This window comes from Mustela nigripes, chromosome 1, assembly GCF_022355385.1.
Source record: "Mustela nigripes isolate SB6536 chromosome 1, MUSNIG.SB6536, whole genome shotgun sequence".
NCBI classification, from domain to species: domain Eukaryota; kingdom Metazoa; phylum Chordata; class Mammalia; order Carnivora; family Mustelidae; genus Mustela; species Mustela nigripes.
The window spans coordinates 30,242,244-30,268,761 of NC_081557.1; the positions used below are offsets into that span (position 1 = coordinate 30,242,244).

A 26,518-nucleotide genomic window follows, 5' to 3' on the forward strand; every position below is an offset into this window, starting at 1 on the left:
GGAAGCGTGCACGGCTTTATCTGGAGAGAACTCTTTCACCCCGCTCATCCTCTGTCCTTCCTCCTCTTTATCATCTTCGCTCCATCTTCTCCTGGAAAACTGACTTAATGGCTTCGTTAAGAGAAGAACGTTAAAGCCAACAGGAGTCATGAGATGTAGCAAAACTAGGACAGCATTCCATCTAATTAAGATACTTCCTTCTTGATGGAGACCTCTGGAATAAATGTTTGGAAAGGATTCTGCTTCTTGTGTGCAAAGAAAAACTGATGAAGGCAAGGATTAGAGATGACATTTGAAAGAGTTACATAATTTTTGTTTTGTTTTGTTTTGCACTTTAAATTATTTCAAATAAAATCTCCAATGTTTCCTGGAACATTTCTGAAAAAAGTAAGTATTTGATCCGATGACGATAAACACATCAGCTGTGCTGATAAATATCAACTTACACTTGGTAGTCAGGTGCTCTTAATTCAGCCCTCCCAGAATAACACGAGCTTAATTAGATAGGCCAAATCTACCTGAATTGATTTGACATTAAATTTTGGTCAGCAAGCTTTTAGGAAAGTGAGGGATACTTTTATTTCATTTTAAAATCTGTGAAACAAGGAAAAGGCTCTTGATAGAAAATTGAAACACGAATACAAAGTATTTATCAATAACATTTTAAAAGGAAATATCTACTGATCATAGGATCTATTTACTTGTCTTAAAACTACTTCCTCTCTTGCCAGTTTCTCCATGCATTCTAGAAACCCAACACTTGAGTTGGTTTGTTTTTAAGATTGCAGTGTACGGATAACTTTGTGAGTTAAATTTGTCTTTATTTATCTTAACACTCTAGGTCTATAAATACTGTTAAGTCATAGAAACTGAAACTTATATCCAAGAAACCGATTTCCACACTCTTCCTTATTTTTATTAGCACCTAGGAAGAAAGTAATATGTATGAGCTGTGCAAAGGGACAACATGGTAGTAACACAGAGTTTGATATGACAAGCCAAAGATACTGCATCTGTGGCTTATTTCATAGTAACACTAGTGTTCTCAAGCAAGAAATAGGCCTCCTCCTCCTATGAAATCATTCTTCAATAATGAGATCACTTTAAATTACACAAAAATGTTTTGTTTTTTTTTTTTATAAAATCTACCCAGTGGATGACAAGTTATTACTGCCAATATTGGGGTCACTGTCTCATGGTTTTATAAAATTCATAATCCTCATTTCTACATGTTTACTATCTATCATTAGCTAATACTACCTGCCATATAATTACTATTGGCAATTCTACAAAAATGAATTAGTATCAAATAATAAAACTACTTTAAAAATATCTTGTGATAAAGTTTCTTCTTTTGTATGGAATTTAAAAAAAACACTATTCTTTTGGAACTGAAGTGTAATTGAAAGCTAGAGATGCAAGTACTATATCTGAACTGTGTCCCTCACTTTGTAGTGTTAAAAATGTATATGAAGTATTTTTCATAAGAGAAAAAGGAACTGGTGTACATGTGCCATGGGCTTAAGTATGAGAGAAATAATGCAATTAATTTTTTTTTTCCACTTAGCAATCAAATCCATCACCCCTTTCTTATTTGGTTGATCTACTTTTGGTGTTCAACTCTGTGACTGATGTTAAACTGACAATTTCTGTACAACAAGCTAATATTTGAGATGTTATATCACATCACATGAACAGCACAACCACTTCTTGGGTGTCAAAGGTATAGGGACAAGGCACTGTGTATTGAATGAAGTGATGCATCAATAGAAAACAGGGTAAACTCATTAAAAGATTCAAGATTGCTTCAAACAGATCAAGTTTCATAAACAACTTGTACCTAACTTATACAAAGAGCTAATGCTCAAACAGGCTTCATGATGCAAAATACGCATTATAGAAGAAAAATGATTTTTTAAAAATAATTCAATTTTTTTCAGATTAAGGTCAATAAATTAGTCAATATTCATTGTCTTGCATTTGTTAACTACTAAGAAGACACATTTACTTCTCTATAATATCTTTCATTTACTTGAAGAACTGAAGCAACCTAACAACTTCTTAGGCTGTTTTCCAGAAAGACAATCTAGCCTTGAAACTACTATTACCAAAATGTTATCTTTAAAGACCAGAGTTGTTAGTCTTTTGTTGCAACCCAAATGTTCAGTCTCTTGAAAAATCAATTCTGCATTGACCTGGAAGGGGAATCTGGGATTCTGATGGAAGTTTAACTTAACTTACTCAGGATGATTTCAGAAACAAACCCCCGCCATGATATCCACCCAACATTTTTAATATGTGAGTTTTCTTAAGTCATCTTATTTTGTTTTTTCATTCACATAGTCTGCAATGGCAGGAGATACATGGCTCAGGAGGCCACTTCAATTCCTTTCCTTTTGTACCAACATTTTTCTTGATGGGAAGGAGTTATAAAACAACCCAACAGAAGACCATGAAAATGTGCAGATGCACTGGAACGTGATAAGACAGCCCGAATCCAGTGTTTAATTCTAAACTGCAACATTCCATGATTTTCCAATATTCTGATTCAACACGCACTTTTAACAATCATTTCTAGAACTCTAGAAAACAATATCTGGGAAGAGTTCAGCCAATAAAGCAGACAAGTGGTATTCTTCCAACCTCACAAAGTAGGCCACTGTAAAAGTGTACAAAAACTCTGAATTCAAAAAGAAGGAAGAGGACGTGGGGTGAAATTGATACATGCCTTCTGGCCTCTACCCAAAACCCAGGGAAAGTTGGGACGCCAGAGAGGCAACCGACTGCTTGCTCACTATGGTGATTAGACCGCTGAGTTAGCCAGTTGTGCTTTGTTTTCCTGAATCAAGACTTGTTTGGCAAGTTCAGTAGAACTAATTTTCAAGTTCTCTTTTAATTTGTGAAGCTCAAAGTCATGAAGAATCTTGACAGTCATTAACTTTTCTCGCTTGATTCTGTCCAGAACAACTTTTGGAACATCAGGGATCATCCAGGCCAACAAAAATTTAACTAAAAACACAACGTGCTGGAAGAAACATAAGAGAAAATCAAGGACACTGTTAGAACTGTCAAATGTTCAGCAGGAAGTTCTTATGAATCACTTCATTCATTCAATAAACTGTGCTCAATACAGAAGGTATCAGGAATAGCAAAAAGATAAGATTCCTATCCTGGAACTTTCCCAGAAAGACAGAAAGACAAACACATTAAACAAATAAATGTTTACTAAAATGCATAATTACAGAAATTCCAGGTGATCATGGTTATTGAATATACTGTTTAACTGTACTCACTTCTGAAAACCTAGTAAGATACTTGGAAGGGAATTTTTAAAAATGGTGTAACTCACAAAGACCAAAAAAAAAACAAAAAAGGAGGGAACAGCGATAACAGATTCAAGAGAGTAAAGAGAGCTGGCATTTCAGCTTGCAATTGATGATATGATGGTGGTAAAACCCAACAAGTCAAAAGCCAACTTTTTTAGATCTTCAATAAAGTTCAGGAAAGATGGTCCTAAGGACTGTGGAAGCATACACGTGGGTGGCTAACCAGAGGATTAGCCAACATCTGGCATAAGGAAAAGCTGGAATTTTCAGGACCTCTCTCCCATTGCCATCCAGGTACTACTTCCCTCCAACCTCACCCTGGCAGCAACTGAGTAATTTGTGCAGAAATCCAAACAGAAAGCCATGAACTCAGGAGCACCAGAGACAGTGGAGGACGGAGGAGTGGCGCCATACTGAAAATAGGGCAATTAAGTGAAATTCAGTGAATCCTAAGATCCTTAGTCATCTTTGTCTCGCTCAGGTCTCAGAACACAGGCAGCAGTAGAAGAGCGCAACAGAAAGGAGTTCGGAAGAGTTTTCTCTGGGGAAAGTAAGTAGTCTGTGAAATTACAATGGCAGATACCAAATGAAAAGGTCCCCTCACTACCTCATCACCCTATGGTGAAACCTGCCAAGTGACATTTCTCCTGTAGGCACACAAAGCTTATAATTAGCTTTCACTTATTTGCTCTTAAGTAGAAGCAGATTGCCAAGAATCAGCAGGTATGTAAAAAAAGTATCTAAGCAAAAGAAAAAGACTGAAACAGACAAATAGAAACTAAGAGGAAACAGAGATAATGAAGAAGCAAAACAAACACAAAACAAAAAGATAAAAACATGAGTTCATCTAAAGGAGAGAAAATAATTACAATTTCAAAACAGGAAGTATAACACCTGAGTAATAGAACTTCTAGGAAGACAGAACAGAGAAAAGAAGGAAATAATTCAAAAAATAATATGTACAAGCAAATTTTCTCAAATTGAAGGTAAGTACCTTTTCAGATTCACAAGGCCCACCAAGTGTCCAGAAAAATGAGTATTATCCAATAATAAGAACTTGTAATTTTTCATAAGAGAAGGACTAGTGAGAGAATCCTTAAAGCTTACTGATTTATAAAAAGATCATAAACAAAGTCTGGGGAATTGGAATTGTATTGCATTTTTTAACAACATTGAAGCAGACAAAAAAAAGAGCACTGTCTTCAAAAATGTCAGGAATACCTAAATAAAGTTAGTTGAAAATTTTTCAGGCAAAATGACTTTTAATCTCGAATTCTATGCCATTTAGTCATCTGTGAGGAAAGAAGAAATATTCAATATTCAAGTTCTCAACAATTGACCACTCATAATTTTCCTTAGAAAATTACTGAAAAATACACTTCATCAAATAAGCTAGTAAACCAAGAACGGGAGAAACACAGACCACAGAAAATTGTCTTCAATACAAGAGAAGGTGAAGAGAAGGTGAAAGTCCCAGTGAGTCAGATGGGCCTATCATCACAGATGGTGCGTCAGAGCCTGGCATAATTAAAAACATTAGTAAGAACAATAGACAAAAATTAAAAAATCCCCAGTGCAACTGACCAGAGTGCAAGGTGATCTAAACTTATGATGGAAAATATGAGAACAAAAGAGTGATAAGGTCACAAAGAACGAGAGAGAGAGAGAGAAGAAAAACATAGGGAAGGATATACATAAGACTGCTCTCTTTTTCATCACACAGAATCTGTATGTGTTTGCATTAGACTTGACTACTACTGAACTTCATGGCAGAGAGAAAAAGTGCCTTCACTTTATTTCTTTTTCCTTCATTGGCCCTCATGTCTTTTGATATAGAACGTCACCATGAAACTTACCCAAATTCCCCCTCTGTATTTGTTCTCTTTTAATGCATGCCCTATATCTACAATAAGAGTCGATATTCCACAAAGGGGGAAACATAATATAGTGGACAGAGCAGAGGCCTGCGAGGGATATGTATCTGGCATGGAAGCCCAGCTCCAACATTACCTGATTATCTTTAAACCCACTGCCAATTCTGCTGAGTCTGAGATTCATTTTTCAGGAGAGAACAATAAGGTCTAACCTAGAAGGTTATCATTACAGTGTCTGGAACCAGTATGTAATAGCTGTTCAGCAAAATCAGTGCATTCTTTGTCCTTTTCCTGACCTCAAGGGAAGAGGCCCTATGTTTTTCTTTTCTTTATGTCACCTGGATATTTTCAACAACAGTAGGTGAATAATAGGCAACAACACATTGTACTGAAAATATCCCTATGTTGCTTTTCAGGATAACGAATACTTCCTTCAAAACAATTTCCTGAGATAATACTAATTTTCTGCCAAGCAGATGCCCTTAGAAATCTGGAGGGAGAGGACAGACTAAGTGGAATGTAAGTTAAGGGAGACTTACTTCCATAACAATGATGAAGGTCATCTTGGCAGCGAGGACGTGCCAGTACTGCATATTTTGAAAATATTTCTGATCATGATCAGGAGGATATCTGTAATCTCTGTACCTGAAAAACAGAAGTAAATGCAAAAAATTAGTTATTGCTTCGCATAGAGACCTAATGTAAATTCTTATCATTTCTCTAAAGAGATACTTTTAATTGACTACAAAAGTCAAGTCGTAGGAAGGTAACTGCATTCTGATACATTTCATTTTTGCACATATAAAAATCATGGCCACATGTTATTTATATATAGTTTGGTGTAGCAGGAGACACAGGTGAAACTTCTGTCCTGCCCTTCAAAGTCAAATTTTTCAAAAGAGTAAAAGAGTCAGCAAAATGATTCTGTCTCCATTCGCTCTCTTCCTACTCCTTAACACACTTAGTTCTGTCCACCACTCCCCTAAAACGCGTTGTCTCCTGTCATTAAACTGAAGAAACATGCTAATTCTTTTTTGATCTTTTGAGAACAGGACTTGATATTGTTGAATGTTTCTATTTTTTTTTTAAACTCTATTTTCTTTTGGCTTATCTGACACTGCATTGTTTTTATTTATCTTACTATTCTTCTGGACTTTTCTTAGTGCTCGACTTTGTATGCCCACTGTTTTCTGCAAAGTTACTAGGCATTGATGTTCTTCAAAGATTTAGTCCACCTAGGAAGTGATGAAATCAAGAAAATGGACACATGCCCATGCTCATAAACACCATACTATGATTCCTTTATATGCAGATCTAAAATCGAACAATGGTTTGGCTACCTGTATGTCTACCAACATTTTGCTGTCTCGTGCTGTTTCCCAGAAGAAGTAGCTTGCTTAAGGTTTAAGTTAAGTGGTCTTGATGTACTAGATATATATTATATGTATAATATTTATGTACTTTATATATAATCTTTATGTCATATTTATTTATTTATCATATACAATCTTTAAATTAGATTAAAAAGACCCTCAGAGCACAGGACATGCTGAGTAATGGAAACAGGTTCACAAACCTAATTTCATGCTCTCTGCATGGAGGAAAACTTTTACATGGTACAGATGGTGAATTTATCATATTATTTCTCCTTTTCTCACTCTATCTCTTTTTAAGAACATATAGTTATATTCAAGTAGGTTTAATGCAGATATATGATCATGGTGTAAATTGAAATAGATTAAATGCAGATATACTATGATCATGCTGTATGATCTAATAGATATTATATCGTGGGGCCAAGGGGCATTTGTTGGTGAGAAATCTCTCCAATAAATTTAGAAAATAAGAAACAATTCAAAATTGATACTATTTTTGTTCATAATATCCTTTTACTTTTGGCCTTTCTACTTTTCCAAATAAGATCAGTGAAGTCTAAAATCGATGCACTTTACCCAGGAAATTTATTGCCCTAAGTAATTCCTTTGTATCTCAAGCCATGGGGGAAATGGAGAACTCAAAAAACACATTTTAAAAAGCAAAATTAAAAGCTAAGAAATTCCATTGTGTATATATACCACATCTTCTTGATCCATTGGGTAGAAGAATAAATGAAACAAGATGGGATTGGGAGGGAGACAAACCATAAGTGACTCTTAATCTCACAACAAACTGAGGGTTGCCGGGGGGAGGGGGTTTGGGAGAAGGGGGTGGGATTATGGACATTGGGGAGGGCATGTGATTTGGTGAGTGCTGTGAAGTGTGTAAACCTGGTGATTCACAGACCTGTACCCCTGGGGATAAAAATATATGTTTATAAAAAATAAAAAATTAAAAAAAAAAAAAAAAAAGCTAAGAAATTAAGAGGAAACCTGCAAGTGACGAAGTCTCGTTTTTCCGAAGGTGCAGTGTGGTTTGGAAAATCAGCTATAAGGAATGTTGACAGGCTGTCATTGACATATCCTCTCATGGGCTCCGTGTCATCCGTCGAGTAGGCATAGTAGTAAACCAAACGGGGAATGATGTCCGATGTAAATGCCACAATAAAAGCCTAAAAGACAAAGCAAGAGGGAAATCTTGAGCTAACAATCTAGTTTTTTAAAAATGTCTGATTTGCATATTTCTCCATTCCATATGGATGCAAGCGATTAAAATGCTATTACAAGTTATGTTAACATAGGAGTCCTTGGCCTGCAACATGAAATAGTCCTTTTCAAGTTTGTGATCAGTATTCCAAGCCTTCCCAGCTAGAGAGCGGCCATGATGAAAACTGAACCTAAATGTATCTGGCTCCAAAAACCATGCTCTTTCCACCATGCCTTGTTATTTCTTACATCTGTTTCACAGCACATTTACACCGTCCTTAGCCAAATTCATTTGCCTGAACCAACTCCATAAACTGGGACCGTGAGTGTGCACACATCCGTGCCTGTGTGTTCATGCCCTCGCACTGGTAGGTGGGTGGTGGGGAGGCGATGGAGAGAGAAGACCATGCGATGGTTAATGTCCCACAGTTCAGTGTAAGTAATTTCGATATTTGATTCTACAGGAATGGTATTTTTCCATGCTTCCCCAAGCTCTTATATAAGTCCATTTAAAACCATCTGGCTCTGCCCTCTACATTTTTAGTGGAAGGTTCTTTTGTTTAGTTTTGTTAAAGATTTTATTTATTTGTTAGAGAGAGAGAGAAAGCGAGAGAGAGCATGAGCAGGGGGTAGAGGGAGAAGCACACTCCTGCTAAGCAGGGAGCCCAGTGCCCATGGGGCTGGAATCCAGGACCCTGGGATCATGACCTGAAGTGAAGGCAGAGGCTTAATCACCAGAGCCACGCAGGCTCCCCTTAGTGGTAGCTTTTAAAAAAACTTTTAATACTTTGATAGCTACTGGTCCAATCAGGTTTTCTACCACTTACTGAATAAACTTTGGCCATCTTTATCTTCTTAAAAAGGTGACAATTTCAAAAATAGATTTTAAAATTTATTGGAATAAAGGGACATATAACAGTCTCACAATTTTCTCACCTGTATCTTATAACTTTTCAGAGTTCAGATTTTCAGAGTTCTGTTTACTTTATACGTCTTTTCAATGAACCAACTCTTAATTCACTTAGGAATTATACTGCTTTTTATTTGTTTTCCAATTTTATTATTTCTGATTGTATCTGTATTAATTTTTTCTTACTACTTTCTGTTGATTAGTTTTGCATTTTCCTTACATTTATGAACTCATGCTCAGCTCATGCTTTCAAGTCTTCTTTTTTAATAATAAAAGCATTTATTGCTATGAATTTTTCTGTAACTGTGGTTTTAGTTCATTCCTATTGGTTTTCATCTTAATTAAGTGCTCTTTATAATTTCAATTTTGCTTCCTCTTAATACAATAAAGCTTACTTAGAAGTGTGAATGTTAGTGGGTTAGAGTTTTTAAAATTATCTTCATTATCAACTTCAATTTTTATACCATTTTTATATGTAAATATATATGGTAAAAATTTTTGCTTTGGGGAAATTTAGTTTCATTATCATTTTTTAATAAGTGCTCCAATAAGTGCTCCATAAACATAACATGTAAATGTTGTATATTCTCTATTTGTAGTATACAACATCAGGTACAATCAAGCTCTAACTGTGTTATTCAAATATTTTATGTACCATTACATATTTTCTATCTACTTTGTCATGTGTTATAAAACTGTACCATGGTATTTCAAGGACAGTGGTTTTACAATTTTCCTTGTATTTCTGAGAGTTTGCATGTCATAAATTTCTCTTTGTTGTTTGGTGCATAAAAGTGAGGGGCGCCTGGGTGGCTCAGTCAGTTAAGAATCTGATTCTTAATTTTGACTCAGGTCATGGTTTCTGGGTCGTGAGATCGAGCCAGGTGTCAGGCTCTGTGCTGGGCATGGGACCTGTTTAAGATTCTCTTTCCCTCTCCCTCTGCTCCTCCCCCTGACCTCTATTTACACACATGCTCACTCTCTCTCTTAAAAAAAAAAAAAAAAAAAGCGTAGGGATGATGTATCATTATGGACTGTCACCATGATGAAATCAACAAAGCTAAAGATTGAGTTAAGCATCATGTATATCTTCCCATTGCCAAGAAAACAAAATGCAATACAAAGCCACCCAAGCAAAATGGGCCCACTTACGTTAGTTGCCACAGAAAGGACAGCCATTCCATAAAGAATGTCTTGCCAAACACCTATGCTGTGAGCTTTAGCAGCCACGGGTCTCCTATACTGAGTTGTAAGTTTCCAGGCATCCACTCGGATCTCTATAATATTATTCAAGAGAGCAAGAAGAGGAGCCAGAGGAAAAGAGGCCACAAATAATGTAACAAATCCAAACTGGGTAACTGTAGGAAAAAAAAAGAAAAATTAGTGAACTCATTATCGTGAAGGAGTAAAGGGGAAAAACTCTGCCCAAATTCCGCAACATCCTCCTTTTGGAGGGATCTACACCAGCAAAACACTCCAGGCCTCTTTCCATTGGCCCACTTCCTCCTCCCCACTGGAAGCATAGTGACTTAGTTCCTGGCTAGCACAGAGAGGAGAAACTGGGCACATATAGCTCAGTTCTGTCCTCACTGTTTCTTTTGACATCTGCTTGTCTGAAGAAAGCATTTCTTCTTGTTAAATAAGAGATTCTTTTTATTCTTCTTAAAACCCAGCCTTTTATTAGGGGCTATGTTTAGGTCGATGCTAGTCTAGTCTTTACACTGGTAGTGACACATTAGTGGGGTAATCAAGTTCTTCTATCTTGAGGAATCTATGAGATCAGGGAGAATGTCTGATTCATTTGTGTGTTTCCAAGAGTCAGCGTGTGTTGGCTATATAAACATACTCAACTACAACAGTGTACACGCTACACTGTTTAAGGTTTGAAGGTGCTAACAGATGAAAAGACAGTGCAAAGGAAGATGCTTGAGAATAAATCAGAAAATGAATCATTTAAAGCATTACAAACATATAAATTATATGTGGGCCAAGAAAATATAACACAATTTTCTGGAAAGATGTATTTGTTTAGGTCCTGATCCTCTATACTATCTTGACATCTTTCTAATAAATTTTATTTTCTTTCCTCATTAAGACTTAACACCTATGTAAGTTAACTTCTCTTCCCATTTTTTTTTTTTATTTCCAACAACAACTGAGGTACAAGTGTACATTCAACTGGCAGTCTGGGCTTCCCCCATAAGTGGAAACCATATAATAAGAGATACAGGAATGGCTTTCCACTGAAGGGAGAGAGGAAGGCGCTTCTACTAGTCCTTTATTTTTAGATGAATCTCAAGTGTTTCTGGATTTCAACTCTTCTCACAAAAGTTTCTCAAAAGAATTAGTCTTGCCACTTTCCAACCCAACTGAACACCTCTTCAGAGGAAGCATTATGTAGAAACAACTTGAATTTTCTGTGTTCAAATCCCACATTTTACTTAAAATAAAATATTTTTGGCCCATAGCATAAATTGACCCATCCTAATTCCAGTATCCTCCAAAACAAAATGCAGTAAAATATGAGTTCTCTGTCGAATGTTTCAGGATGCTATAATGTACACAAGACATCCACAATAAACTAACTCAGCTGTACCTCAGTAAATGGTAGTTAATTTTCTTATGAAACTTTGATTTCAGTGATAATCCCTAATGCATTTATGAGCAAATGCATTTGATACACAATTAATTAAAAATTGGAGCCTTATCACCCCATAAAGCAAGGACTACCCAATTTTATAACCGGTTATATGAAACAGGCTGCTTTCAGTTTGTCCTAAATTTACCTATTTCATTCAGGTATCTCATGTTTCTATCACAGTGGAGAAACCAGTAGCAATTTCAGGTCACTTTTTCATTCCCCCATGCTTTCATAGGCCTTAAGAGTCTTTTTTTTTTTTTTTTAATTTATTTATTTGACAGAGATCACAAGTAGGTAGAGAGGCAGAGAGAGAGGGAGGGAAGCAGGCTCCCTGCCAAGCAGAAAGCCTGATGCGGGACTCGATCTCAGGACCCTGGGATCATGACCTGAGTTGAAGGCAGCGGCTTAACCCACTGAGCCACCCAGGTGCCCCGGGCCTTAAGAGTCTTAAGTAAAGCAAACTGTTCTCCTTAATTTCATCACAGAAGCAGAGAAGTAACTTCAGAGGAAACATTTACGTAGACTTTAAGAGCAGTCTCCATCATCATCCCTCCTAAAATTTCACCTCAAAATCTCTTCTCTGTTCAATCCTTAGCATTTTTTATGCATTTCTTGTGTTCAACGTGAACTCCCCCACACAACTCTTTTTAGCCTTCTTCTTTTCAGCCTGAAATAAAGGACTTACTCTAAATGTATGTTAGACTCTGGAAATGTCTATCAACTTAATTCTTTCTCTGGGCTGAAAGTGAGGCAAACAGGGGAACTATGCAAGCTAATCTGAGAGAGGAGTTTTAAAAAAGTGATTCTTCCTTTATTTGGTTCAACAATCTTAACATCCAATTGACAGGAAATATATCTCTAACACGAGTGCTTTGAAGCTCAGCTTCATTCTGCACTCTACCTTGTAAGGAATACAACCATCCACCTGTCTTTTTATCCACATTCCAATAGTTTATTAGACACCTACCAGGTACAAGGCAGGAAGAAACATTAAGAGCTAAAAAAAAAAAAAAGAAAGAAAGAAAAGAAAAAAGAAAAAACTTAATTTACTCAGACTGACTATGTTTCAAGACAGTGGTTAAAACTTACCTGTTTCTAAGTACTCATAGAAGAGCCCAAGAGATCCGAAAGTTTCGAGGTCATGATCCTGCTCCCATCGACTGTATAGCTTTTCAGAGTTGGTCCGAGCTTTTCGACGTCTCCACCAATTCAGAACCATACTGTGGGAAGTGATAAAAGTGAATGCATGATTAGAATTTAAAAGAAAGTGGTCAGAAAACCAGGGTGTTAGATCTAGAAATTGGTGGTGAGAGGGGTTAAGTAACTTAAGATCACAGAGCACAGAGAGTATAACTACAGCTAAAGTTAAATTAAGAATCTAGTGCTTGAGGTCAAAGCTCTTTATTGGTGTGTTAAGAAAATAAGACTACCCTGACTCTCCCCATGGAAATACATTTACTCAGAAATAGTTCTGTTAAAGAGCATATGGAAGAGAGGGTCACCATAGGACCACTTTTTTTCCATTTAATTTACTAACCTTTAAGTTGTCATGATACTCAGAAGGATGCTCAAGGAAGTGAGAAATAGGTTACAAGAGAAAATACATAACAAAGGAAACATAGAGGCCTATCAAGCACGTGAAAATAAATGCAATAACCCTAAGCAAAATATTACCTGACTAAATTCCATAGTATTTGAAAAATAATGTATCATGGTAATGTTGGAACACTTTAGGAACAGAATGTTGGAACACTTTAGGAACAGAAAGGTTTTTTTTTTTTTTTTATTAGAAAAGCAATCAATGTAATAAATGACATTAACAGATTTAAGCAGAAAAATACAAAATTATGTTGACTAATGAGAAAAATGCGTTCGATATATTTTGAGCACCTAGTAAAACCTATTGATGACAGAAAAGCAGAAAAAGAAGGAAATTACCTCAATATAATAAAAAACATCTGCCAAAATCTTGGGGAAAATATCATTCTGAATAGGAAAAACCTAAAAGCATTCCCTTTAGGATCAAGAACAGAGTAAGGCTTCTTATTCAAGAATCTATTAGACACAGCAAAGGAAACAACCAACAAACTAAAAGACAACCTAGTAAGTAGAAAATACTCACAAATGCCATATCCAATTGATTAATATCCAAAATATATAAATATATAAATATATACATTTATAAATATATAAATATATACAACTCACCACCCAAAAAACAAATATTCCAATTTAAAAATGTCAACATGAACAGCCATTTCTCCAAAGAAGACCTATAGATGGCCAACAGACACATAAAAAGATGTTCAACACCCCTCATCATCAGGGAAATGCAAATCAAAACCACAATGAGATATCACCTTGTATCCATCAGAATGGTTAACATCAAAAACATAAGAAACAATAAGTGTTGGCAATGATGTGGAGAAAAGGGAACCCTCTTACACTGTTGGTGGGAATACAAACTGATTCAACCATCGTGGAAGACAGTATGGAGGTTCCTCAAAATGTAAAAATGGAACTACCCTATGATACAGTAAATGCACTACTGGGTATTTTCCCAAAGAATACAAAAACACTAATTCAAAGGGATACAAGCACCCCTATGTTTATTGCAGCATTATTTACAATAGTCAAATTATGGAAGCAACCAAAGTGTCCCCTGATAAATAATTGAATGGATGAAGAAGATGTGGTAGGGCACCTATGTGGCTCAGTTGGCTGAGTGTCTGAATCTTGATTTTGGCTCAGGTCATGATCTCAGGGTTGTGGGACTGAGCCCCTCATTGGCTCCACACTCATAAGAAGCCTGCTTGAGATTCTCTCCCCCTCTCTTCTTCCTTCCCCCCAATTTATTTTCTCTTTCTGTCTAAAATAAATAAATAAATAAATCTTTTTAAAAAATGATGTGATATGTGTGTGTGTGTGCGCGCGTGCGCACACACACACACACACACACCATGGAATATTATTCAGCCATAAAAAAGAATATGAAATCTTGCCAAACAAAGGGGAAAAAAAAGAGAGGGACAAATAAAAAACCAGACTCTTACCTGCAGAGAACAAACAAATGGTTACCAGTGAGGAGGTGGGTGAAGGAAAAGGTGAAATAGGTGAAGGGAATTAAGAGTACACTTATCTTGATGAGCACTGAGTAATAAATGGAATTATGGAATGACTATATTGTACACCTGAATTGAATACAACACTGTATGTTAACTACATAAATTAAAATTTAAAAAGTCATCTTACTTGAATAAAGTAGCACTATACCAAGGAAATGTTATGAACTCATGGTCAATTTAATAAAAAATTTTCTGCAAAAACCAAAAAAAAAAAAAAAAGACTCTATAGGAGTTCTTAGCACAGCAAGATGAAAAAAGAAAAAGGCAAAAGAATTGGAAATGAGGAGAAGAAATCTCTGATTCAGAGTATGAACAGTAATATGAATGAAATGCCTGCTTAAAAAACCCAAACGAAGTTCGCTAAGAATTATTTTAAAAAATGGAGTTTATCTACATATTTTATTCCTATATACCCATAAAACACAAGTAGAAAACATAATTTTTTAAAAGATACCATTTACAATAGCAACTAAAATTGAAAGTACTTTTAGATGGATTTGACAAAAGATCTGTAAGACCTATATACCTAAGTTTAAATCTCTTTACAGTCACTGAAGTCCAAAATAAACATTCATGAAATAAAAAGACTTGGTATTATGAAAATGCCAGTTGTTTTATAGGAAAAACTGAAATGTAATTTCAATAAAAACATCACATATTTTTCCATATGAGGTCTGGCAAGCTGTTTCTAAAATCTGTACAGAAAGACAAAAGACAAAAGATAGCCAATATATTTCTATAGATAAAGAATAAGTTGGTAAGACTTGACCCACCAGAGATCAAGACTTACTATAAAGCTATATTAATTAAGAGAGCATAGTATTGGTACAAGGATAGACAAATCCTGGAACAGAATGGAAACCTAGTACTAGCCTTGCACTTGCTATATGGCACAAGGTAATATTGTAGATCATGCAGAGAGGTGAGGAGGAACTTCTCAATAAATGGTAAACACAACAATTCATATATTAATATGCACGTGAGAAAGAAATTAAATTTGAACTTCAGATCAAACACAAAAATCTTTTCCATGTATATTCAAACTTTAAAAGATAAAGACAATAATGTTAAAATGTTAAAAATTTAGAAGTATATGAAAATATCTTTTTAATCTTGGGGTAGGGAAGGATTTATTAAATAAGACTTGAAAAATGTTAACCCATAAAAGAAAAGTTTGGTAAATTCTACTGTATTAAAAGTATATTCTTTTATCCATCTATACCAGAGGTATTGCAGAGAGTACACACACAAAGGCACAAGGGTACACTGCAATATCAGAGACATTTTTGGTTGCCACAACTGGGGAGAGGCTGGACTACTAGCATCTAGTCTGTCTAAAGTCCAAGCATGCTGCTAAACCTCTTACAATGCAGTGGACAGCTCCCTACAACAAAGAATTATTTGGCTCAAATTGTAATAGTGCTGGGGTTGAAAAAATAAAGGGACAAAACTTATGTTCGGATAAAATAAATGTAACACATATGATCAAATCCCAAACAAAAGCACTGTCACCAGAAGTAATAAAGTATTCCTACAGATCAATTAGAAAAGGGTAAATCGGTAGAAAAATGGTTAAACAACACCAACAAGTGTTTCACTGAAGAGGAAACATAGTAGCTAAAACTGCTCATTCATGTTATTAATCAGGGACATGCAAAGTAAGACCAAAGTGCGACATCATTTGTACCTTCCAAATTTGTAAAATTTAAAAGACAACATTAAGTACTATAGTAAATGTACATTAAAATGAACATTTACATGCTGCTTATATCCAAACTGAAAGAGAAAGGGCACAGAACCCCTCAGATTTTTCAGACAATATCAAAAAGTTGGGCACAGATGGAACTGGAAAAACAGAAAAAACTCACATTTTTATTCATTTCTGGAAAATTTTCAGCAACTACTTATTCAGAGAATTGGTAAGAAAGAATTGGTGAGAGAATTTTTTCCTCCAACATTACTCAATTCTCTTTTTCTGGAACAACTAGTAAGTTAGCATGGAAGCCTTTTTATGTAATATAGCTTCCTGTCACTTCAATTTTTTTAATCTCATTGTCACTCTGTTGTATTGTACAATGTGGGAACTTCTCAGTACTATTTTTCAATTCATTAATTCATTCTTCAGTTGTGTCTAATCTGCAATCAATGTCATCTACTGCACTGTTTATTTAAAGTAACATGTTTCATTTATGTAGAATGGGGTTTTTTTATATTAATCTGTTCTTGTTTCATTTATATGTTTTTAATTAAATTATTTCCTGACCCTTTTAAATAACGGTATTACCTCCTTTTACGTTTTTAGGTGTTGCCAGAATCTTCTAGCTAGAGTTAAGTTCACTTTCTAAAAACCAATTTTGCTGGCAGCCTTTGTAGCGCGAAATCTCATCAGCAGTTTTAGAACTTCAGTTTGTAGGCTTAATTCTACTTGCTTTTTTTTTTTTCCTTTTATCTCCCTGAGTGTCTCTTTTCCTCTGTGAAGATTTACTCTCCCTCTTGTGTTTGGTTTAGAAGTTATCCCCATTCTGCCCTCCAGGTTCTCAATCTAGAGTTAGGACTTAAGATAATAGCTTAGAGTTATTTCTCTATGGAATTGGATGTGGTTTATCAAATACTCTTTGTAGAGATACATCATGTTCTTCCTTTGTCAGCAAATGAAATAGAACCCCAGGAGAACTACTGAACTGTGGGGAGAGGTGGAAGCAGAGGAGAAAATTATTTTCAACCGTCTTTCATGAAGAGGTGAGAATAAACCCAATTCCTAACTTCAAGTACTGTTACATGAGCCAAGCCTTGGTCTTAAGTAGAGCACTTGAGTCCACCTGACATTGTAGGTGTGCTAAACCTTGATGCTGTCACTTTCTAACTAGGAGACCTGCAAGATGATAGGCTTATGATTCTCTCTCTTTTTATTCATGGAAATTTTCGACTTTTATTTGAGATCAACTGTCATTTTGGTTTTCTCTTTTCGTAACGTGTCTATTATTGTCATGCTTTTGGAATAGAAAACAATACCTTCATATACCAAAACTTAATTCATGACCAATTTTTGTGCCTAAGGTGTACAACACATGGATATTTTTATAGAGTTTAACTTTCAGTAATCTTGAGAAGTAATAGGCAACATATAGGATAATGTACAGAGGATAAAACATTCAGATTTCCCGGCGGAACCTCCATAGGAGAGGGGAATAATATCTTTTCCTCAATTTCACTCAAGCAATAAAATTTGATGTCTAACAGCCTATATTACCTCAATGCATTCCTGACTATTGATTAAAAGTGAGTTTTTGTTGTTGACTCAACCATTTGCTGACAATGATACCATGATAATCACAGAATTCCATCTTCTTCCAGAGGAACTCTCTCATGGTTACCTGACTCAAGAAAAACTTGTAAGTTGTACATACGGATAAATAGCTTCTTTGATATTTCCGAAGATCTGTTTTCCAGTCATTATGATGGTCAGCTGGGCTGTCAATTCTATTAGACAGCCTCCAGGGTCACACTAGTCAGAAGAAAGGAAAAAAAGAAAAGGGAGCGATGAAAGATGGATTTTTGCCAACAAAAGAAATCTTAGACCCAGGATCAGAATCTGAAGATTTTGATGGGGAATGGATATTAAAGGGATACAGATTTTAAGCTCAATAGTTTCAAGCAGGATAACTAACCAATTACAAGACAGCTGCATCGCATTTGGATTGCTGGGTCTCATTCTTAGAAGATCCTAAATCTTTCTGTTGGGGGTCAGGGGTAGGGTTGTTATTTTCTCCATGTGATTTGGGTGCAAGGGAGGTATGGAAACCATTGATGTGGTCTAGCTCTATGACCCATCAGAGCCTTCCTGCTGTACTTCTGGAATGCTATCGCTCATCCTTGGCAGGAAGCCTTCAGGAATAGAGAACTCACTTATTCCATTCCATAGCTCATATTTTATTCCTAAATAATAGGCACAAAATAACTCCTTGCCCAAAAGGAACTGGGAAGTCTACCAGACGATAGGATGGTAAGACCAGTACTCTCTGTGGAGAGAGCTGGTGTCTTACACTTCTCTGGGATCTTGATAAAAATCTGAGTTACTGCTGGGCACACAACAAGTATTTAGTTAATACTGAGTTCCTGAAGCCACAAGCCTCTCAAGACAACTCTTACCTCTTCACTTCTCCACGCATGAAACAAATATGTGTATTTTCCGGGATAGCCCACGAACTTCCCTTTAAAGAAAGCTACGTAGAAGCAGGACGAGTAAAAATTCACAAACTGAAACAGGAACATTTTCAAGGTAAGACTGCTCTCATATTCCTGATAAGTTCGAGGAATTTCTGTTAAGTAATAAAACACCAAGGTTAAATTATGCACTTTCCTGTTTCTCCCTCAATTCTGTATTGCATGGGACAAGTCACATTATTAGTCATATTATTCTGAGAGCCTGTTGAAATACAAGCCATTCTTGTCCTAACAGACCAATATTAAGTAACAATTTGTGCTCAGTTTTCTGTTAAGAGGCTTTGTATTAATCTAATCACTGGAGAAGCCTAAGAAGCAGTTATTACTATACTTAGATGGATAAAATACTTTGCCTGGAGTCACACAGTCAGAATATGGAATTCAAACCCATATCAGACTGGAGAGGCTTATGCTTACCCTGGTACACTGTATGATATCCTGTAAACATAACAGATCTCTCTCTGTCTGTTGTCAATCAGGTTTAAAAGTAAAGGACATCCGCAAGGACAGAGGATGATTTCCAAACTAAACTGTGTTTTCCTCTCATGAATTAATGCTTACATCAATTTTGAAAAGAATGTCATATAATTAGTGGCAGTAATAATACACTTTCTCTCTCCTTTATTTAAAATGCAGGATCATGATCTAACATTTAGTGAATTCCAAAGACAAAAAAATACTGGATTCCCTTCACATCACAGATAAGTATCAGGAAGTGTGAAAGAGTCAGGGAGCATGTTTTTCTGAGCTGATGATCTCCCAGCAGCATAAGCTGATCTAGCCAAAGTGGTAACAGTTTCAATGATACCGAAATGGTAACAATATTATTCTAAAGACACAGAGAATTCCTCCTTTTTAGAGAAATTACTTGCATTCTTACAAAATCTCTAATGTATATTTAAGTGATTTTTCTCTCTGAAATTCACTCTGAATTTTTAGTGCTATATGCTAGATTTATGTTTTAATAACAAAAAAAAAAAAAAAGAAAAGTTGAGTGAGAACTACAAATCTGAAGATAGCCTTTAATGAAAGTTGTTTCCTAGTGCAAACTCTGGTGCTGAATGAGTAATGTGCTCTTTCTGGTTACTGTTGGGTGCAGTGATGATATACAGACTTGGAGGAGGGACCTGCACACTCAAGAGGAGAAGCTGACGCGTGGACTGGGGTCTCGATCTCACTTCCAACTTGCCGGGGGTGCTCCACACCCCTCTCCCTGACTAAATCTCCCACTTTGACTGTGACTCCTTTACTGTCCCTAATGGATATAGGAGAACTTTTAATAATTTAAAAGAAAAAGAGGGGCACCTGGGTGGCTCAGTCGGATGTGTCTGACTTGACTTTGGCTCAGGTCATATCAGGGTCATGATCTCAAGCCCCATGTAGGGTTCACCTTGGGCATGGAACCTGCTTACGATTCTCTCTCTCCCTCGCACTTTGCACACCCCCCCCCCCCACAGCACACACACATGCTCCTCTCTCCCTCTCAAAATTAATTAATCAATTCATTAATGAAGGAAAATAATCCAGGGTCTAAGACCCATGGCAACCGAAAAGAAAAGTATTACATTTTAGATATATTCAGGAGGAGCTGATTGTTTTGTTTTTCCCATAATGGTTTTCAAAAGCAAATCCCTTCCAAAAACCATACACATGAAATAAAAATCATCCGTGTCTTGAGAAAAGTGAGGCTTTTACTTAAAATCCAACTAGCCTGATCAAGGGAGCATTAAGAAAAGAACACTCTGAAAGATCTACTGAGTCCTGATTTTTCTTTTTGGTTCTTTTTCTTGCTTCCACCATAACGGGTCTAAATGCGGCTGCTGGGGTATTCTGATCACCAGCCTCTGTGTCTACCTATAGAACAAAACTGCCTTAGCAGGTGCCTTTAAAAATGACAGGTGTTGGCGAGGATGAGGAGCAAGGGGAACCCTCCTACACTGTTGGTGGGAATGCAAGCTGGTGCAGCCACACTGGAAAACAGCATGGAAGTTCCTCAGAGAGTTGAAAACTGAGCTACTCTATGACTCAGCCATTGCACGCCTGGGTATTTATCCCAAAGATACAAATGTAGTGATTTGAAGGGGCACGTGCACCCAATGTTTATAGCAGCAATGTGCACGATAGCCAACCTATGGAAAGAGCCCAGATGTCCATCAACAGATGAATGGATAACGAAGATGTGGTACATATATATAATTGAATATTGTGCAGCCATCAAAAACCTGAAGTCTTGCCATTTGCAATGATGTGAATGGAACCAGAGGGTATTATGCTAAGCGAAATAAGTCAATCAGAAAAAGACAATTATCATATGGCATCTCTGATATGAGGAATTGGAGAGGCAGGGCAGGGGGTCACGGTGTGCAGGGAGGGGAAAAAAATGAAACAAAATGGGACTGGGGAGGGAGATCAATCATAAGAGACTCTTAATCTCAGGAAACAAACTGAGGGTTGCTGGGGGGTCAGGGGGAAGGATAGGGGGGCTGGGTTATGGACATTGGGGAGAGTATATGCTATGGTGAGTACTGTAAATTGTGTAAGACTGAGGAATCACAGTCCTGTACCCTTGAAACAACTAATACCTTATATGTTAATTTAAAAAAATGAACTCCCCAAGTGATGGTCCAAAATTGATGTATAGCACTGGTAGAATATTTTTTCAGTGCCACAAAGATGACCTGGCCAACTTACCCATTTTTGTAATCCATACAGATATCTTTTCATAAATGAAATTCAAGATCAAGATGACGATAAAGTTCAAGCAGGATCCACTGAGTGACGTGGTTATCTGGGGAGTGAGGAAACTTTTGACATGCTTAAAGGATGCTTCACTTTCCATAAAGCTAGCAAATGTAGCAAACACTGACAGGCGGTACACAATCACAGCTACCATACAGGCAATGACAAGGGCCATCTGGAAAAGGGAAACAAGGAATCAGTCACTCTGGTCTCTATCTCTGCCATGTGACCCATCTGAAACATACTACTCTCTTCATCTCATTATGTTAAGGTCAGCCCCTCTGACTTGGGAAGCAGACCAAGCCAGTCTCTCTCACATAGATGGCAGGGAAAGAACACTGGCAAGGCAAAAGGTTTCTAGAGAAGACAAGACCTGTAGTTGTAGCTGGGTGAATCTAAAACGGTTGAGTAGCTCATCCATCATCTGTCAAGCGTTGGAGAACTAGGCACAAGGCCAAATCCTGCCTGTGGCCTTACTCACTTTTGTATGGTTTTTGAGTTATAAATGGCTTTTTGCTGCCTTTTTTAAGGTTAAAGGAAAAAACAAAGATGATTACATGCGAGAGACTGTCTGTGGTCCATAAAGCCTAAAATACACGTGGCCTCTCCACAGAAGACCGTTGCCAAACTCTGCCCCAGGTTGTAGTTAAACAGGTAGTGTGAAGACCATGTACTTTCCCAAGAAGGACACATTTAGAAATCCCGTCTCATTTCCCTTCAGGATGTTGCCATTCGTGTTCTGATATGCCTGGTAGTTTAGATATTTATATAGATGCTACATAAATTTTAAACACTTCCCATATTACAAAAACCCAAAGATCTGGGGAAGCCTTTACCTTGATGATTGGAAAACCTGACTCTGAAAGTTGAGGGACTGAATCAAATGGAATGAGTATTAGAAATAAAAGATAGAATAATCTTTCTGGAACCACACTCTAGATTATTTCTCAAGCAGTGCCCTGACTTGATTATTGCTCTATTATTAATAAAATATTATTTACACTATCACTTCTCCTCAGTGACTGTTATATCATCTAAGAAAACACACATTTAAAAGAGAAAAACCGGACGCCTGGGTGGCTCAGTGGGTTAAAGCCTCTGCCTTCAGCTCAGGTCATGATCCCAGGGTCCTGGGATCGAGTCCTGCATCAGAGAGCCCACTTCTGTCTCTCTCTGCCTACTTGTGATTTCTGTCCATCAAATAAATAAATAAAAGCTTAAAAAAATAAAAGAGAAAAACCAATACCTTTAACTAGAAATGTTAAAGATAAAAAATTATGGGATAATACGAACTATAAGGTTAAACTCTAGTCAACAACTGCTAATTATTTATTCTTCAACATGTTAAGCTCTGAGAGGGTTAACACTGCTTCTTTTCATTAAAATTCAAGGCCAGCTGTGAGAGGACCCACATTTGGAAAGTGGACGGTGGGAAATAAATTGTGGTGGTGGAGGAATCTGGTAGCTAAAAGGCATGGAAAAAAACCTGACTCCCTCACAATGGGACTCGCTAATTAAATTTTTCAAGTTGAAGTCTTACTTTCTTCTATTTATTTCAGCAAGAAAATAAATTTTGAGTACATGCTTTTTTTTCTTTGCATTTTGTGTATGTATTTTAAGTGGACATAAAGATAAATCAATGATTTTTTTTTTTTTTTTTTTTTTTTTAAGGAAACAAAAACCAAACAGTCTGCAAATGAATCTGTTACATGTGCTGGTTGCTGGGGGAGGGGGAGGGGCAGGCACTCAATGAGGCACCGGTCTCTCCCCAAGCTCTTCTTACGAGGTTCAGTTGTGGCACATCCATATGGGTCACCCTTGAGTTTATATATGAGCTCTGTTCAAAATAAAAAGACAGGGGAGTGGGAGGGGAAAGAGGGGCTCGAGAGCCATGGCAGATGAAACTATGGAGGTTATCCTAATAAGACTGCACATAAAGAGATGAGAGCAGGTTCCCAAACATGCTCACCCAAAACGTCACCGTAGCTCCTGATAAAAAGTACCATGGGAGACGACTCCACAGAGGCATGTATGGCTCCATCTCCTACAATTTTGAAGAAATCACAGCAAAATTCAAAATCTACCCTCAACGCTGGGACGCCAAGCAGTAGTCAAAATCATAAAACCCAGTTCGAGTAGAAACCTCCCCGAGTCCTTGACAGCTCATGGGCAGCTACATTCTAGCCCAGGTTCCTTCCCTTCAGGTAGAGACCTTCAGGGCTCTCAGGTGAGATCGTTCACACATGATATGAGCCATGACGGATACACACTGTATCCTCAGGGTTGAATGAGAGTGGTGTTCAGGGCCTGGGAGAGAGGAAATGATGTCAGAACCCAAGAGCTGCTGCGTAAGTGGACATGCTTTAATGATACTACAGCTTGCTTCTAATTGAATTGAATCAAACTGCACTGCTCTATAATTGCTACACATGATACTAAACGGGGCACCATCTTTATATTTACAGGACTGTGTTCTTCTGCACAGTTCAGGGGACCAGGCTTTTCCACCTTGATGTTCTTCTAAGCCATTAACAGAAGATATTCACTGTATCAGCTGAAATTCTTAGCTACATCAAGAGGCAGTGAGATCTTAACCCCCGCAAAATTGCCATAGAGTAAAAAACAGCCGTCAGCAGAAATCTAAATCATGTAATTCTATCTAAAGGATAGGATTTTTAGAGAGGATTTTTATACCTGGGGGATTTTTAGGGAAGACTGAATGCAAACAGAACTTGACAGGCAGAACAGCTGTCCAAGAGCTCTACTGAATGTGTGTGCGTGTGTGCACGTGTGTGTGTCCAATGTGTGTGTGTGTGTGTGTGTGCATGCTTTTTGTGTACGTGTGTGTGTGTGTGTGTGCCCATGCATACATGTATGTGTTCTCAATACAGACTCAAACGTGAGGGCTCTGGCCATACTGACCCGTTGAAGAAGCCCTGCAATTAAGTCAGAACCTTGATTTCAAAACCATTCAAGTGGATGATTCACAGCCAGTCCATTCATACTGTTTTTCAGCTGGTTTCATATAAAACATTCAGGACCTCTGGTTTTTATGGCAATAATATTAGGCCTGCTTTTAGTTTCCTTTTTATACCATGAGATATTAATAGATACACATCACGTCATTATCATGGCAAGTCTCTTTTAATATGTTTTCTTAATGTCAGACAGCCACCCAAGTTGTTATTTTTCCCCTTTGCTCACTTACTGGATTTTTTTGTAATGTCTCAGTGAAGTCAAGAGATGCCTAGTGAGTACATGAGTGCCTAAACTGGGAAGATAATTTTTGAGTATTATACCACAAGAACAGTGTCCCGAACAGAATGGGAAATTCTGCTAGAGAGATTGCGTTAGAGACATATTCTGTTCTCCCTTTAACAGCTTTGGGCCACACAGTGATTATGGTTGATGGGAAGGTAGGGACGCTAAGAATATGCGGTCGAGTCTGGTCTTTGAAGGCAAAGTACCTTGTCTTTTTCACATTAAAAAACAAAAAACAAAAAAAAAACGAAGAAAAAGCACCAAGAAGTCAAATTACTCAGTCGAGTAGGTGATTTACCAGTGATGGATCCCCAGACTTAGACATTGCCATCCAGACTCTAGTGCAATGATCTTCCCATTATAATAAGTTAAAAGAGACTAGGTAAATAAAATTTGGTCTAATAAAACAATCACTCCTAAGTTCACTATCTTGCAATAATACTATTTTAATTTTGGTGTATTAACTTAGTATCATTTCCGTGTATATATATTTATATACTAAGTCCATTGTATACACATTCTTTTCCATTTTCCTTTTATTTCATTTGTTACAAAACTATGTTATATCATGACATGATGCTTTGTATTTGCTACACAATCATCCCATGGCAGAGAGGAGCAAGTGTAAATGTAACAAGACAGTCCATGAATTAGTATTCACTGAAGCTGGGTGACAGGTGCATCCTGGGTTCATTATACTTCTCTATCTACTTTTTTCGTATAGATTTGAAATAGGTACGAGAAACAAGGAAAGAAGTTTGTAAGATTTCTCTGTTGGAAAATAATTTAAAAGCAAATTAAAGCATCCACTATTATTTGTGTGGTGGCCCAGAGCGGGAACTCCACTGAGATACTCTGGCGGTCAGCGTGCTGACCCACCTTAGTCACCGCATTCATCTTCCTGTGTTTACACATTGCTTCAAACTCCGGTCTCAGCTGAAGCTGCTGCTGTTCCTCTTCAAAGTCCACCAGGTCCCACTCATATTCCATTCTGGCCTGTCGCTGTTTCCAAAACTCCAAGAACAATGTGACTGTAGACAAAGAAAGGCATAAAAACAACTGTAATCAAGGGATGGAGAATAAAATGCATAAGAAAATAATCTGTTTTTTTTTTCTACACTTAAAAAAAAAATGTTGGTTGAATGATGGTTCTTCTGTCACTACTATGTTGGCTTAATAACATAACACTGATGTAATTCATGTAAAAACTCAAGGCAATTTCGTAGCAGTCCACGCAAGATAAACAATTTCAGGCACATCATTCTCTCTTCATTCAAATAATCTGAAGTAATATTAAACTTACCTTTTTACTAAAACCTAGATTTTGTTTGCATGTTTTTTTTTCCCACTGAAATAATTCAAGCAATTATACCAGTTTTTCAGGCTTAGGTAAATATAAGGAAAACATGAGAGCCATTCCCATAGCACAATCTCTGTTTCTCTGTCCCTGTCCACCTCTCTCTCTCTTTCTCTCTCTCTCTCTCTTTATATATACATATAATTTTTTTTATTAAATTGATTTATTTATTTTCAGAAAAACAGTATTCATTATTTTTCACCACACCCAGTGCTCCATGCAATCTGTGCCCTCTATAATACCCACCACCTGGTACCCCAACCTCCCACACCCCCCGCCACTTCAAACCCCTCAAATTGTTTTCCAGAGTCCATAGTCTCTCATGATTCACCTCCCCTTCCAATTTACCCCAACTCCCTTCTCCTCTCTAACACCCCTTGCCCTCCATGGTATTTGTTATGCTCCACAAATAAGTGAAACCATATGATAATGGACTCTCTCTGCTTGACTTATATCACTCAGCATAAGCTCTTTCAGTC

The 26,518-nt window shown here is 37.0% G+C and overlaps 1 protein-coding gene across 1 annotated transcript in view; it reads right to left on the minus strand.

Moving 5' to 3' along the window:
- Positions 1-552: 552 nt before the first annotated feature.
- ANO5 (anoctamin 5) overlaps positions 553-26,518 on the minus strand; it is a 97,752-nt gene continuing 71,786 nt past the window's right edge. The window contains exons 12-21 of the mRNA XM_059406984.1: positions 25,562-25,713; positions 23,391-23,465; positions 21,374-21,596; positions 18,608-18,777; positions 17,866-17,963; positions 12,423-12,553; positions 9,845-10,050; positions 7,570-7,748; positions 5,740-5,845; positions 553-3,025 (exon numbers count right to left, since the gene is read on the minus strand). Of these exons, the coding sequence (XP_059262967.1) occupies positions 2,804-3,025; positions 5,740-5,845; positions 7,570-7,748; positions 9,845-10,050; positions 12,423-12,553; positions 17,866-17,963; positions 18,608-18,777; positions 21,374-21,596; positions 23,391-23,465; positions 25,562-25,713 (1,562 nt within the window). The 3' untranslated portion in view covers positions 553-2,803. The remainder of the gene's footprint in view (positions 3,026-5,739; positions 5,846-7,569; positions 7,749-9,844; positions 10,051-12,422; positions 12,554-17,865; positions 17,964-18,607; positions 18,778-21,373; positions 21,597-23,390; positions 23,466-25,561; positions 25,714-26,518) is intronic.